The sequence below is a fragment of the Macaca nemestrina genome, chromosome 8 (assembly GCF_043159975.1).
Source record: "Macaca nemestrina isolate mMacNem1 chromosome 8, mMacNem.hap1, whole genome shotgun sequence".
NCBI classification, from domain to species: Eukaryota; Metazoa; Chordata; class Mammalia; order Primates; family Cercopithecidae; genus Macaca; species Macaca nemestrina.
Genome location: NC_092132.1, coordinates 32,912,257 through 32,928,671, shown reverse-complemented (window position 1 = coordinate 32,928,671; position 16,415 = coordinate 32,912,257). Strand labels below are relative to the sequence as shown.

The 16,415-nt window shown below is 33.8% G+C and overlaps 1 protein-coding gene across 6 annotated transcripts in view; it reads right to left on the bottom strand.

Moving 5' to 3' along the window:
- The window catches only part of LOC105475960 (CUB and Sushi multiple domains 3), a 1,218,758-nt gene that overhangs the window by 276,185 nt on the left and 926,158 nt on the right, over nucleotides 1-16,415 (bottom strand). For all 6 annotated transcript variants that reach the window (XM_011731490.2, XM_071067898.1, XM_071067897.1 and 3 more), the window contains 2 exons: nucleotides 12,070-12,261; nucleotides 1,726-1,864 (listed from right to left, as the gene is read on the bottom strand). In XM_011731490.2, coding sequence (XP_011729792.2) covers nucleotides 1,726-1,864; nucleotides 12,070-12,261 — 331 coding nt within the window. The remainder of the gene's footprint in view (nucleotides 1-1,725; nucleotides 1,865-12,069; nucleotides 12,262-16,415) is intronic.

Genomic DNA, 16,415 nt, shown 5'->3' with positions numbered 1-16,415 from the left:
CTATTTTGTCAAGTTGTATCATATTTGCCTGCATCTAAACAAGAGATTTGTTTGGTGAAAGGTATTATTTCCAAACTTAAAGAATTTATAGAAGTTAACTTTCCACAATTCTCATCCTTTACATATTCATGTACAGGAAAGAAGAGTCCAGCTACTCGTCTTACTTGTGCATAAAGAGTGGTAAAGAGAGAATGGGAGAGTGCAGAGGTTCCCAGACCTTTTTTATATGTGGGCCCCTCTAACATGAGAAAACTGGGAGATCATCACACTATTATATTTTGTTTAAATTTATTCAGTAGCTTCAAAAATGTAGTTCAATTAACTTATCCTGAAATTTTTCAGTGGATCTGAGGCCTGAATTTGGTAACTGTGGGTATAATAATATAGCAGAAATCAGAAGATTAAACTTTATTTCATTACTTATTACCCTTGTTCTGAGATAAAACACGACTTCTGAATTTCATCTCTTCCAACATTAAACTTTGATGTTAATTACAACTTCCTTGTCTGTCTCTGTTGGGAGAATCACTAGAAACAACGGCTTTGTAAATGACACAGGAGTATTTATTATGCATGAAAGGCTGAAAGATTATTTAACAATGGAACACAGTATATTTATTTTTAATTTATAGTTTGGGACTAAATCAATACTTGAAGTATTACAAGTTCTTTGAAAATGAAATTAAAACAAAAAATATTCTTTTTAACAAAATTTTAGTCTTAGTTGTTATGTTTTTTTTCTGAAAAACTGAAAGGACAGTGCACGCTAATATTACCTTATGTTTTACAAGGTACTTTAATAAATATTAACTCATCTTGCCAATAGTCCTGTTGTATAAGGAAGAGATTAGGATTTTCATTTTACCAATGAGTATGTTAAGGCTCTTTAAAGTCAGTGGTCTCCCTAAGGTCACATAATAAATGATAGAGTTAGAAATCAAATTTAGGTCATGCACTTCATGTAATATACCCTTCTACCCTCAAGTTATTAACTAGAATAATTTCATACGTAAACTAAGCCCTGTATCATCCATTTTGATATTTCTCATGTCTGTATTGATGTTTCCTCAATTGGGAAAATGGGGATAATAATAGTATTTAACTTGGGAATTTGTCTTACAACAGGAGCCTGGTATAAAACTAAAATTATCATTGTTGTCGCTTTGGTATTACTAATTAGCAATGCACCACTACAAATTACAAAAATAAAAATTTTATTTATTTACAATTATGCTGAATTTGTATGAGTTCAAATTATCTTTACTTAGGAAAAACTAACTGGCCTTAATATATTAGAAAATATTGAATATTTAAGTTTAACATTTCACATAAATACTAAGAGCCTTTAACACACTGGTGGCAGAACAAGGAATTGTGTTACTGGAGTCAACATACTGATTACATCAACCTTAGACAATAAAGACTGGGGACTTTTCTACTTGGAAAATTATTGAGTTGCTATTACCTAACACTTACAATGAAATATTCATGGAAAGAGGCCAGGTTTTGTGATGCCAGCTATTAGCCTCATGTGGAAAAATGGAGGCTCACTCAAATAAATAACTTGCCCAAGGTAACACGAATGACAGTGGCAAAGCTAGAACAAGTATTAGCACTGGGATTAGTAAAAAATAACAAAAATGCTATATATAGAAATAAGAATTTGCCTAAAGCAAAATGGCCAAGCAATATATTTTTTTAATGTGGAAATATATAAGAACTCACCTGATGAACGCCAAGGAGATAACATAGTCTGCATTGACGGTGATAGTCCAGTCACAGTCTCTGCTATGTGGATATGGATGAGGGAAGTTTGGCGAAAGAATAAAGCCTGAAGATCCTGTTAAATTGCCTCCACAGGGTGCTTTAATTTAAACAAATAAGTAAAATATCTTTAAACATTAATACAATTTATTAGCTACCAATATTTTTGAAATCACCTCTCTAAAAGAGTTTATGAGGCTTTGTACAGACCTGACTTTTATAGTACCTGAAGCTTGGATACAGCATTATCTTTCAAGAAAGATCATTAAAATATTGAATACATGGATACATAAAATTTAGCTGCTTTATTGTCTTCAAGAGACCAAAAAGAATGCATATGTACTTTTCTCTCTTTCTATTATTATTTTGTTTCATGTCAAAAGAAAAGCATTAAAAAAAAGTGGTAAAGATGATTTTCCTCTGGTTACCAGAAAAAATCAGATCGAAGCAAAACAAAACCTCTAATAATAAATAGAAAAATAAGATATGAGATATATAGCTTATTTTCATGTCTCTCCTGGCACCATTTATGTATCTAGTACATTACTGCAGTTTCAAACAAAGGTTTCCATAACACTTCAATGGAGAGCTTCAAAAAATTGTCAGTGAAACTCAGAGAAGAGATTCTTTAGGGGATTACTGTTGAAGTTTGTTAAACAGAGTTTGTGTTCAAGAAGTTATACATTACACAGAAATTGACATCTTCAAAAAAACAGAGAAATGAAGAAAGATATGGAAGTCTTCATGGTGGTGTGAGAGAGTGGGTAATACAAATAAATACACACACTCAACTGAGGGACATTAAGATTAGGATTCTGACACTCTCACGATGTCTCCTACACATAATCAGTACATCAACATTCTTCTCTCACCTGGGTTTTGAAATTGCAGTTTTCTGAGATAAATATGAGCATTCAGTTATAAGGGAAAAGAATTTTTTTTGACCCATAAAACTGGTATTGTAAGGAAGAGAATTTTGATTCTGCCAACATTTCAGCATTTCTGTTCTTTCCATGAGTTGAGATATGCAATATTATCACTATGGCTTGGTAATTTTTCCATTGCCTTTTGTCTGGTACTGCCTTCCGCCATGCCCCTCTGCTACTCTTGTCTCAATACTTGAGTCACTCTCAAAAAGTTGTCTCAGCTCTTACTATATTGAGAGTATCTAGTTGCTCAGACTTAATATATTCACCACTACTTTCCTATCGCTTGTATGTTTTTGTGGTACATTATAAAATGATTAGACATAAACTGCTTCAATGTTCTGTGGTCCTCCATCTCCAAGCTTAAATGCCTCCTGAATATTTCTCTTTACAATCCCAGGATAAAGTCCCTCCTAATCAAGATACCACCCTTAACCTGGTCACATAATCCTTCTTCCTTATCCAAAACACTCGTCCAATTATTTATCTCCCTTACTTTTCCTGGCTTCCTCCCCTTCATCCACAAACATGTTCAGGTTTCTTTCATTTTAAAAATAAAAGAGAGTTCCTTATGACCTATCCACTTTCACTCTTTTTTGTCTGAAAATGGCTTACTGTAAGGAAACACCCTGCCTCATATGACTTAGATAAGACTCACTTATCATGACTTAGATAAGCTGTCTTTGTTACCATCTTGTTTATGGGAAGACCAGCCACAGACCCTGCCAGTTCCCATTCTTTGCTTCTAGCTGAACTGCTTGACTCACTGATTAATCTGAATAAAATGTTTGTGAAACAAACTTTGATTACGTTTCCCTCCTTCTTCTGGGCTCCTGAACTTTGTCTCCCTTCTCAGCTTTAAGATAGCACAGGATATTTCCTGAGAAAAGGCTGGATTCAGAGCACAACATTCTCTGATCTACTATTCAATCAGGCTGCCCTTGCCTCTGACTTCACATTTAGTTCTCTCTAGCTTCGTTTAGCCTTCTCCAAAAAAGAAAAAAAGCCTTTTTTCTAACTCCTGAGATAGGTGCAGATCTTACAGCCTTAGTATTCCCTGTTGCAATAGTCCCTTCCCTGCCTACCCTGCTCCTTGCAATAATCCTGTTTGAATCAAAGTCTCTTCTTACTAAATTGTGTGTGTGTGTGTGTGTTTGTGTGTTTTAATTTGGCATAACTAAGATTTTTGAAGGGGAAGTCTGCTCTTGCCTCTTTCTGCACCCCTGTGCTGTATGTACCTATGGGACAGATTAAGATGACTAACAAGACTAGAAAAGCAGAAAATCAAAGGAGGAAAATGTTTCTTATGTTGTTTCTCAAAGAAAAGTGCCAAAGTATTCACCATGAGAAAAATTATCATAAGGTTTAATCATTTATTTTTATTTTAAATTACATTTAGAGAGACACAATAACCTTTCTATTACTTAGATAGTCTAACAGTCTAGATTTGGTGTTTTTTTTTTCTGATACAGGGTCTCACTCTGTGGCCCAGGCTAGAGTACAGTGGAATGATCACAGCTCACTGCAGCCTTGACCTCCCAGGCTCAGATCCTCCCATCTCAGCCTCCCCAGTAACTGGGACTACAGACATGGACTACCACGTGCAGCTAATCCTTGTATTTTTGGAGAAACAGAGTTTTGCCATGTTGCCCAGGCTGGTCTTGAACTCCTGCGCTCAAGTGATGGACGCACCTCAGCCTCCCGAAGTGCGGGGATTACAGGTGTGATCCACCATGCTTGGCCTCTAGATGTCTTTACATGGTCCTTTTTACCTTTTATTCTCTTCTCAACCATTGACCTAGTGCAAACATTTCTTAGCTTGCTCCCAATACAACATTTCTTAGCTTATACTTAGGTGACTTCTGCATTTATAATAATAATTAAGACTTTGCTGCCTTTATCTTTCTCTTCATATCTGTAGTCATTCTTAATTGCTGATCTTTATCTTAGAGTCACTGTCCTAATTTCTGGAATCTTAGAAACTAGTGTTTCTGAGGTTTTCTTCTAGTGTCGTTATACATACTTCAGTCTTATTATCATACACTTCCTCCTTTACATCTCCTTATAATTTTGGTGATCTCCTGAGTTCCTTACCTAGTTCTCTTAATTTCTACTGTTACATTTTTCCTTGCTGACCATATGTAAATTTAAGATTTTTATCTTCTAATTTTTATACACTGATAACACCCTTCCCTATCTCCTCTTACAGATTTCTTGGCTGAAGTCTAAACCATATGCCAGTCTTTACTGAATCTCTTTCTCTGTAGTCTATCGGTACATCAAACATAGAATAGCCTAAATACTCAACCTCAAATCAAGTTGGCTTCTTCTCCTAGGTTCCTAAATTGTTAGATGAGCAGTACTATCCACCTGTAGTCCCAAGCTAGAGGTCTAAGAGTCTTGCCTTTTTTTCACTGCATCCTTATATCCAATTCATCAAGAAGCCCTGCCAAAACCCACCTTGTAGCTATTTTCAACTGGTCCTTCTTTTCTTGCCTACTACCAATAGTACCGATAGGTCTAACCCTTCTCTCTTTCTTGAATTATTACAATTGATAATTGAAATAATTACTCCCTCTCAGTGAAAACATCTAATTATACTATGTATATGCATAAAATTCTGCAACTCTTTCACGTTGTCTAAAATATAATGTCCCAATTCCCATACAGCCTTCATGATCTGACCCCTACAGCCTTTCCAATTTCATCAACCCTCAGGGTATACACGTAAATTATACTCAAATACTGTCATACTGCTTATATTTCCTTGTTCTTCCATGACTTTACTTATTTTATTTCTTCTTCCTGAAATGTTTGTTTCCATTCTACATTTATGTAACTCTAACTTATGTTTTTAGATTCATCACTGCCTCCAGAAAGTTTTCCTGGAATGGGCACTACCTTCAACTCTCTCTAAACCATTCTGGTATTCATAGTAACCTCTGCCAAGCTCTGTTGTTTCTCTTATTACATTTTATTTTAATATTCCGCTCAGGTGTCAGTATTCATCACTAATATGTAATATCAACCATCTGGTATCCACAGTAACCTTTGCCCATCTCGGTTATTGATTATGCAAATAGTGAAGATGACTGTACTGATGAATGCACAATCTAATTTGTAGCTATGTGTTTAAATAAAAATAGCAACACATTTTACCTTTGGGGCTCTTAATATGTGAATATGAAAAAAAGTATAATAGCAAATGTATATACAGGCATACCTTGGGGATATTGGAGGTTCAGTTCCAGACCCCCACAATAAACCAAATACAGCAATAAAGTTAGTCACAAAACTTTTTTGGTTTCCAAGTGCATATAAAAGTTATGTTTACATTATATTTTAGTCTATTAAGTGTATAATAGCATTGTGTCTAAAACAGTACATAACGTAATTAAAAATACTTTATTGCTGAAAAACGAGAATGGTCATCTGAGTCTTCAGTGAGTCACAATCCTTTTGCTAGTGGAGGGTCTTGCCTAGATATTGATGGCTTCTAACTGATCAGGGTGGTGGCTGTTGAAGCCTGGGGTAGCTGTGGCATTTTCCTAAAATAAGGTAATAAAGAAGTCTGCCATATCACTGGACTCTTCCTTTCATGAAAGATTTCTCTGTAGCATGTGATGCTATTTGATTGCATTTTACCCACAGCAGAACTTCTTGGAGACAATCCTCCCAAATTTTGCCTCTGCTTTTATGAACTAAGTTATGTAGTATTTGAAGTTCTTTGTTGTCATTTCAACAATGTTCATAGCATCTTTACCAGAAGTAGATTCCATCTCAATAAATCACTTTATTTTCCCATCCATAAGAAGCAACTTCTCATTCGTTCAAGTTTTATCACGAGATTGTAACAATCCAGTCCCATATTCAAGCTCCACTTCTGATTCTAGTTCTCCTGCTACTTCTACCACATCTGCAGTTTCTTCTTCTGCTGAAGTCTTAAACACCCCCTCATAGTCATCCATGAGGATTGGAATCAACTTCTGCCAAACTCCTGATGATATTGATATTTTTACTGTCTCTCATGAATTTTACAAATGTTCTTTTCTTCTTTTTTTTTAGAAGGAGTCTTGCTCTGTCGCCCAGGCTGGAGTACAGTGGCCTAATCTTGGCTCACTGCAAGCTCCGTCTCCTGGGTTCACGCCGTTCTCCTGCCTCAGTCTCTGGAGCAGCTGGGACTACAGGTGCCTGCCACCACACCCAGCTAATTTTTTTGTACTTTTAGTAGATACAGAGTTTCACTGTGTTAGCCAAGTTGGTCTCGATCTCCTGACCACGTGATCCGCCTGCCTCGGCCTCCCAAAGTACTGGGATTACAGGCGTGAGTCACCGTGCTCAGCTACAAATGTTCTTAATGGCATCTAGAATGGTAAATTCTTTCCAGAAGGTTATTGGCATAAAAACATTAATCTCTTTGCATATTCCATTAGGTCTTTTGGGTGACCAGGTACATTTTCAATGAGCAGTGATATTTTGAAAATAATCTTTTTTTCTGAGCAGTAGATCTCAACAATGGGCTTAAAATATTCTGTAAGCCATGGTGTAAACAGATGTGCTGTTATCCAAGCTTAATTGTTCCATTTATAGATCACAGGCAGAGTAGATATAGCATAATTTTTAACAGGCTTAACTTTTTCAGAATGGTAAATGAACACTGGTTTTATTTTAAAGTCACCAGCTGCATTAGCCCCTATAAGAGAGTCAGCCTGTCCTTTGAAGCTTTGAAGCCAGACATTGATTTCACCTCTCCAGCAATGAAAGTTCTAGACACTATTCCAATAGAATGCTGTTTAATCTACGTTGAAAACTGTTTTTAATGAAGCCACTTTCATCAGTGATCTTAGCTAGATCTTCTGGATAACTGGCTGCAGCTTCTTCTTCAGTACCTACAGATTCACGTTGCATTTTAATGTTATAGAGATAGCTGCTTTCCTTAAACCTTATAAATTGGCCAGGCACAGTGGCTCACGCCTGTAATCACAGCACTTTGGGAGGCTGAGATGGGTGGATCACGAGGTCAGGAGATCGAGACCATCCTGGCTAACACGGTGAAACCCCGTCTCTACTAAAAATACAAAAAAAAAAAAAAAAAAAAAAAAAAAAGTCAGGCGTGGTAGCCGGTGCCTGTAGTCCCAGCTACTCAGGAGGCTGAGGCAGGAGAATGGCATGAACCCGGGAGGTGGAGCTTGCAGTGAGCCAAGGTTACGCCACTGCACTCCAGACTGGGTGACAGAGTGAGACTCCGTCTCAAAACAATGACAACAACAACAAAAACACCTTATAAATCAACTTATGCTAGCTTCAAAGTTTTCTTGCAGCTTTTCCACCTGTGTATGTCTTTATGGACTTAAAGAGTTAGGGCCTTCCTTTGGATTAGGTTTTGGCTTATGGGAATGTTGTGGCTGGTTTGATCTTCTATCCAGACCACTGGCTTGCTTCATATCTGCAACAAAGCTGTTTTGCTTTCTTATCATTCCTGTGTTCACTAGAGTAGAATTTTCCATTTCTGTCAAGAATTTTACCTTTGCATTCGGAACTTGGGTAACTATTTGATTCAAGATGCCTATCAGCCTATTTTGGCTTTCAACTGGCCTTCCTCACGAAGCTTAATCATTTCTAGCTTTTAATTTAGAGTGACAGATGTGCAACTCTTCCTTTCACTTGAATGCTCAGAGGCCATTGGTCTACTTTTAATATTGTGTATCAGAGAATAGGTAGGCCCAAGGAAAGAGAGAGACGTGGAGGAACAGTCAGTTAGGGGAGCACTCAAAACACACACATTTATTGGTTAAGTTCACTGTCGTACATGGGCATTTGTTTGTGGCACCCCGAAACAATTACAATAGTAACATCAAAGATCACTGATCACAGATCACAATAACAATAAAATAGTAATGAAAAAGTTTGAAATATTGTGAGAATTACCAAAATGTAATACAGGGACCTGAAGTGAGCACATGCCATTAGAAAAAAAAGTCTATTAGGACTTGCTTGGCACAGGGTTGCCAAAAATCTTCAATTTGTAAAAAAATGTAATATCTGTGGAGTGAAATAAAGTGAAGTGTAATAAAATGAGATATGCTTACATGTATGTATATATGTACAAAAGACCAGAATGATAGCAAAATATTCTTTGTGATTTTTTTCCACTTGGATTATGCATAATTTTGGAGAGAGTAGGGCAGTAATTTTGTTTCAATTGTCCTTATTTGACAAGGAACATTGGTCTTTTTTATTGTTAGAAATTGTATAGAGATACACACATATATGTACATGTACATGTTATACATGTATATTCTTTATCACAAAAGATGTAAGTAAAATTATTACATATAAATTATCTATTATTTAGATATAAGATCCTCTAAAATTATTTTTATTCTATTACTTAAATTATTATTTTTCTTCTAGTGACAAGGTCTTACTATGTTGCTCAGTCTTATCTCAAACTCCTGGGCTCAAGCAATCCTCCCATCTCAGCCTCCTGAGCAGTTGGGAACACAGGTGTGCATCTATTTAAATTATTTATCAAAGATTTCTTGATATATTTCAATGCTGTGGTTGATTTTGAAAATCTATGAAAGCCAATGAGAAAAGCAAAGACATTATCTGACATTTGTAAATCCCAAATTCTTAGTGAGTAAAGAAAATTATCTTAAATATACTCAACTCTAAATAGCATTTAGAAATGCATCTCTATTTTTACCCATCTAACCATAAAGCACTCAAAATACAAGTCAGAGATTCATGAATTAAGTTTTCAGTAATTTGTTCTGAATGCAGTGTTTTCTGAGGCAGTTACATGGGCATCAACTATGGATAACTATTTTACGATCTTCTTAATTTTTTTCCCAAATTCAATTTTATTTGTGTCTTCTTTCTTTCTCAAAAGCCCACTCACATTAATGTCTTCCTTATTTACCTTCATATTGAATGCTGCTACTTTCCCACTGGCAATATCAAAGTAATTTGCACACTGTAAATTTTGTTGGAATGAATTCTATTAACTCTCTTAAAGACAACGCCCTTCTGTTTGGCATTTGCTATAAGACTGTTTCTACATGCAAGCAAGCAAAATGTTTTACGCTCCGGGGTCTGAGACATAGAATTATGGAGTTTCTAAGAAGTTCAGGGTTTAATCTTTGGCATGGTATTTCCAATCATGAAGTTCTTTCTTATCAGTTTTAGAGGTCAAGCTTTCTGCAGCCTTAGCAATTTTTTAGACTTTTTTTTTTTAAGGTTATTTTCTTCCTTGGAGAAGCTCTAATTTATATCTTCTCCTGAAGCTAGCTTTTCCTACCAAAAATAATACACAGTATCATTATCTACACAAAAATCTTACACAACCTGCTTAACTTAAGTAAGATTTAGTACTCAGCTTTTTTTTTTTTTTTTTTTTGAGAATAGGACTTGCTAGCTAAAGCATATTCTTGTCTAAAAATGGAAATTTATAATAGCAGATCTCAGAACTTTTTCATCTTTTGCATCTTGGATTTTAGTGTTATCTAGAATTTTTGTATAAGCCATTTAATATTTTAGGATTCTATATAAAAACAATTGGCATAAGTTAGCCCTTCTGGTAATTCTAATAAGCAACAACCTTTAGTCAAATCTAAGAATCAGAATAAAGCAAGAAGTTCTACAGTAAGATTTTTGTGTTTTATAATTTATTCTTTACATAAATATTCTCTTCATGAGCTATGTGGTCAAATTCCAATTAATTAGAATAAGAAGTTTTAATTTAGTTGAAAATGTTTTGGTTAATTGAGTAGTAAACAAACTTGAAAATTTTGAAACAAATATGATACATTATTTTAATCTCTTTCTTTGCAGACATTTCTTAACAGTTTTTTTATCAGATTCTATGAGTGCACTTACAGTAAAGGTAAATTAATTGATATTTGTTGATTCAGAATCTTGCAGTGTTACATGAAAAACAATATGAGTGTGAACAGAAATAGTGTAATGGGAGATATAGCTAAATCTGAACTGTTCAAGCGATGCCATTATTTCATGCTTTATAAAAGGGTCTCTAATAAATTTACTTATTTGGCATCTGTCTTATTTTTTTACAGCAGAAATCTAGAACTGTCTGTCTGGTTTTGGCCTTTGTATGTTGTTTGTTGATTTTAGTGTTTTTTTCAAATCCAACTTTTTTAGAGAAAATGTGTTGTAAAACTTTTTTTTTTTATTTATTTCACTGGAAAGTAAGTTCATAGGAACAGAGAACTTTTCTGTCTTGTTTTATTGCTAATTTCCCACTGTTTAGAACAGTGCCTGAGACACAGTTAATGAGCAATGAATTTGATTTTGTAATTTTGTGTGGGGAGTTACAAGATGAGGTAAAATAAATCTGAATAATTGATTGAGCTTGTTCACTTCTAAATGAAGAACTAACACTCTTTTCCTATTTCCATAGGACTTTCAAAATAAATCACTGTGAAGTTTATGAGTTAGGTATAAGTGAACAAAAATAAGATTCTCTCTCTAAAACATGATACATTTGAATATACCAAATGCTATAAGAAATACAATGATGAACAAGATATAGAATCTTCTCCTAAGTTGCTTACAGTGCAGTAAGAGAGAGTACGTAAATAAACAAAATTTTCAGTAGAGAAAACATAGTTTGTTCAAAATGTGTTGTAAATTCAAGATGACACAAATACTAAAGCACCTGAACAGAACAAAAAAGTTTAAGATTAAACTAGTTTAATTATGTAGCAGATTTTCTAACTATTTTTATTCCAAAAGTGGGGCATTCCTCTAAGTCTTTCTCAGACCCAATAATAATTTGTGTTTTAATTTTCTAGAGTCTGACTTGGAGATTCAATAACAGAGTACGGAGACAAAAGACAGCTGGAAGTATGATCCAGGCTGCTACAATTTCTTAGATCTTCCAAATAAAAACCAATATTCTTTTGGATTACATTAATTAAATGGAAAGACAAAGCTTGGAAATTCTGATATAGATTCTGACAATATTTTCTTTCTTAAATGAAATAACCATTTTAGAGACAAGATCAATATGACTCATTTTAATATGGAGTCTGAATCCACTCTTTAAAATTTAAAAGCAATGGAAAACTATGGTTAAATAGTAAATGAAGGATGATAGAATTTTTCAAGAGCTTTCATTCATAACTGTTTTAGGATCTTAGAATCATTAAAAAATTAATGAAATCATCAGTCTTTACCCCATGGAAAAATAATAATCATTTTACAATCTTGTACATTCTGGGGAGGTTAATAATCTTCTGAAATCTTGGACTCTCATATAGAATCTGTTGTCGAATATGGTTCTTAAGACATCAATACCAGTTTTTAACCATTGTTTTATGTTTATATAAAATTTTAATTGTTCTTTAATTCATACCTATACAGACTGGTGGGCTGGGCTGCCAGAAGTACCGATTTTCTACCTGAATGCAGGTTATTCTTTCCTCTCCTTGAAGTTCATATCCTGGGTCACATTGAAAAACGACAGTGTCCCCAGGTTCTCTTCCATCCCCATTTCGAGTCCCATTCATGGGGACCCCTGGGTCACGACACGCAGTGGCAACAGAACCTATCAAAAGACAGAGACAAAATTTTAGTTTTGATAACTACCAAAATCAATTTCATATATCCATGTGTTTTAGAAAATCAATTTTTAAAATTGTTGGGTCAATTTTTAAATGCTATACAATAAATGATTTTGCTATATTTTATAGAATTTATGTGTTAACTTATTTGAAGAAGTGGTGTAGTATTTTAGTTGCCAAATACTAGATTTACTCAACATTATTAAATGTGTTTTAAAAGACACTGAAGAGTATAAAAAGAAAGCATCATACTGGGAAAATACACTTGTTTGGAACATATTCGCAGAGGACTTGTAGCTAGGATATATAAAGAACTCTCAAAACTCAAAGAAAAAAAAAAGGAGAAGAAGAAAATTAACAATCTATCCAGTTACAAAATGAGCAAAAGACGTTTCATTGAAAACAATATCAGAAAACACATGAAAAGATGTTCAACATCACTAATAGGGAAATGCAAATTAAAACCACAATGAGATATTACTACATACATTTCAAATTGGCTCAATTTTTTACAAAAAAAGTATGATAACAGCAAATGCTCATGAGATTACGGAGAAAACTGGATAATTCATGCATTGCTGGTAGGAATGTAAAGTGGTACAACCACTCTGGAAAGGATTATGGCACTTTCTTACAAAACTAATCATTCACTTACTATATACCACAATAATTGCACTCTTGAATATTTATCCAAAAGAAAATAAAACTTATATTTACATGAAAGCCTGTACACAAATATTCATAACAACTTTATTCATAGTTGCTAATAACTAGGAACAACCCAAATGTCATTCAACAGGTAAATGATTAAATGATGGTAAATCCACACCATGGAATATTACTCAGTAACAAAAAAGAATGATTCATATATATGACTTGGATGGATTTCAAGGGAATTGGGCTGAGTGCAAACAATACAATATACAAATATGATCTACTGTTTAATTATTTTATGTAACATTCTTGAAGTGACAACATTTTAAAATTAGAGGCCAGGTATAGTGACTCACACCTGTAATCCCAGCACTTTGGGACATCAGGGCAAGAGGATTTCAAAATGCAAGGAGTTTGAGACCAGCCTGGGTAACAAAGTGAGACTCTGTCTCTCCAAAAAAAAAAAAAAAAAAATTAGCCCAGCATGGTGGCGCATGCCTGCAGTCCCAACTACTTGAGAGGCTGAGGTGAGAAGATAGCTTGAGCCTAGGAGGTCAAGGCTACAGTGAGCCATGATTGTCCGACTGCACTAAATTTATAAGTGAATTTATTTTGTAATATCCATCAGTGTTTCTCAACAGAGCACTAAACAGAACATCATGCATCAAAGAATCTGAGCAATTATAGTCTTCCAGTATGGATAGAGATCTTTTATAAAAGATGTTTTATGTTTATGTGTGTGAGAAACTTACCTATTAAATTTTTCTTGATTTGCTCTGGAATGGTTTCCACCCAAATTAAAATTGACCTATTGTATTAATCTGTTTTCACACTGCTATAAATAACTACCTGGGACTGGGTAATTTATGAAGAAGAGAAGTTTAATTGACTCACAGTTCTGTAGGTTTAGTAGGAAACATGGCTAGGAAACTCAGGAAACTTACAATCATGGCAGAAGGCAAAGGGGAAGCAAGCACATCTTACCATGGCAGAGAAGGAGAGAGTGAAGGGGAAAGTGCCACACACTCCCAAATAACCAGATCTCATGAGAACACACTCACTATCAAGAGAAGAGTAAGGGGAAAGTCCGCTCCCATGATTCAATCACCTCCTAACAAGCCCCTCCATTGACACGTGGGGATTACAATTAGAGATGAGATTTGGGTGGTGGCAAACAGCCAAATCATATCACCTGTGGATTGGTTTTATAAGTGGAGAGTGATGTTCGACACACAAGGTTTACATTTAGGATGTTTTTATTAGAAAGAAGTGACATAAATGTGAAAAGTGTTATAGCTTTCAAATGGAATAACAGGAATAATATAAAAGATTATGAAAAATACTTGTTTTATTTGAGATTTCCAGTGTACTGGACACAGGAAGCTTTCAGCTTAAGATGTACATTCTCAAAAATAAAAATGTTTGTGCAACAATGTAAGAAAAACATATTGAAATGAAAGAAGTCAATATCATCATATTTTAGCTGAGTACGACAGGAAAAAAGGCTAAGTATGATGGGAAAACAGTGTTTTTACGCTACTGTCAGAATTACTGGGCTGAAAGATTTAAAGTGGGATGTAATAGCTAAAATAAGGTTTTGATTTGACAGCTAATATACAATATGTGAGAATACACATTTGCCTTTGGGCTTAGTTGACTTGAAGGAGAAGAGGGAGTAAATCCCTCAAGTTCCTTTTTCTTTCAATTACCAAACAAATTAGGAGTAAGATTTTAAAGAACAAGAAAGAATGATGCGGTTTAATGAAAGACCAAAAAAAATTTTTCCCTCTTGGAATTACTTGAGTTCTTAAAGCAGTTAGTTAAATACACACAGGAACAATTACTTCATGTAAATGCTATTGTCTTTTTTTTTTTCTTAACTTATTCAAAGTTTGATTTTCATGCTCTTTATACTCTGTGTTGTAGGTAGGCAAAATTATAATAATTTTAACATCAATCATTCTTCATCTGTATTAAATAGAAACTGTAGCCAGTGAAGGAAATAACAATTTAAGAAGCTATGTTATATTTCCTTTCAAATTAGAAGTTAGATAATCTCACATAATTAGAATGATTAAAAAAGCAATTATATAATATTAAAACAACTTCATTGATCATACATTTTAAAATACATTAATTATTTGTATTTTATATGTACTTCTCATTTTTTTGATTCATATAATTCTCAAAATACATAATCCTTATTTGTATCTTATTTTTGTTATTGTTTTTATACAAATTTTTAAGTAGAGGTTTGATCATCTTTATCCCCTCCTGTTCTGGAACAACATATAGAATATTTCTATAGAATGAGGACTTGTTTGGCAATTAAGCATTTTAATTTATCAACTATTTTAAATATGTAAAAATTTAAAAGTATATGTCAGAAAATACTATACTGACTGCCAATGTATTAACCGTGGGTAATTCACTCATTTTCTAAACGTCTTTATTTCAAATTGGTTCAGATTTATTTGGTAAAATGAATATCTGTATCTTTGTTTTATTAGATTTTAAGTCTGCCATTCGTGTCTCCTTTTCCCTAACATAAATATTCAAAGTAAGCAGAAATTCCAACAAAGATAACAACCTTGTTGTCTCACCTGTAATAATATCATAAAAGGAACATTCTTGAAAGTGAATAATAGGCTTATATGTTATAACACCCAAATATAATTCGTGTTTGACCTGTAAAATCCCATGAAACTGTCAATAAAAGATTACTTCCCTGTCTTGTTTTCTTCGTCTCAAAAGGGCTGGCCAATTTCATTTTGGTTAGTCTAGGAATTATCCAGTGGCTAGTCTGTTACACAGATGTAGATTGTACTCCTTAAATTAGTTTAACATTCATTAGAAAGAATAGTAGTCACACAGAAAAAGTATATAAATAGAAGCATACATGAATAGCTAAGAATGCTAATATATAATACTTATTGAGCACTTTCTACATTTAAAATACCATGCTATGAACTACATCTCGATTCACAGGAAGTCTGAGAACTATTATTATCCATATGTTTCCATTGATAAAATTGAGGCTTAAAAAGGCTAAGGTGCTTCCCCAACATCGTACAATTACTTAAGGACAGTTAAAGTACAAATGCAGATATAAAACCATATCCAAGGGACATTTTTAAAATAAAAGTCATAAAGCCTTTGTAATAAAATGTGCTTAAGTGTTGAATAGAGCATAAAATTCAAGATATGATTATTTAAGTGGAAGTCTCTAAAACATGCTATTAATCTTTAAGTGCCATTTTAAAATCAGACGAGCAATTATCCACCTATTATTTTGACAAAAGTAGTCCAAAAATATACACATTTATAACATCTTAAATGTATTAATTTCTTTAAAAATATTTGCACAGATATCAACATTACAGCTTTACTAAATAGGGTTCTATTGTTATATATCAAATTGAATAAAGACTAAGAAAGAGAAACTTTAAAAAGACAATTAATTTAGAATAGAGACTAATAAAAT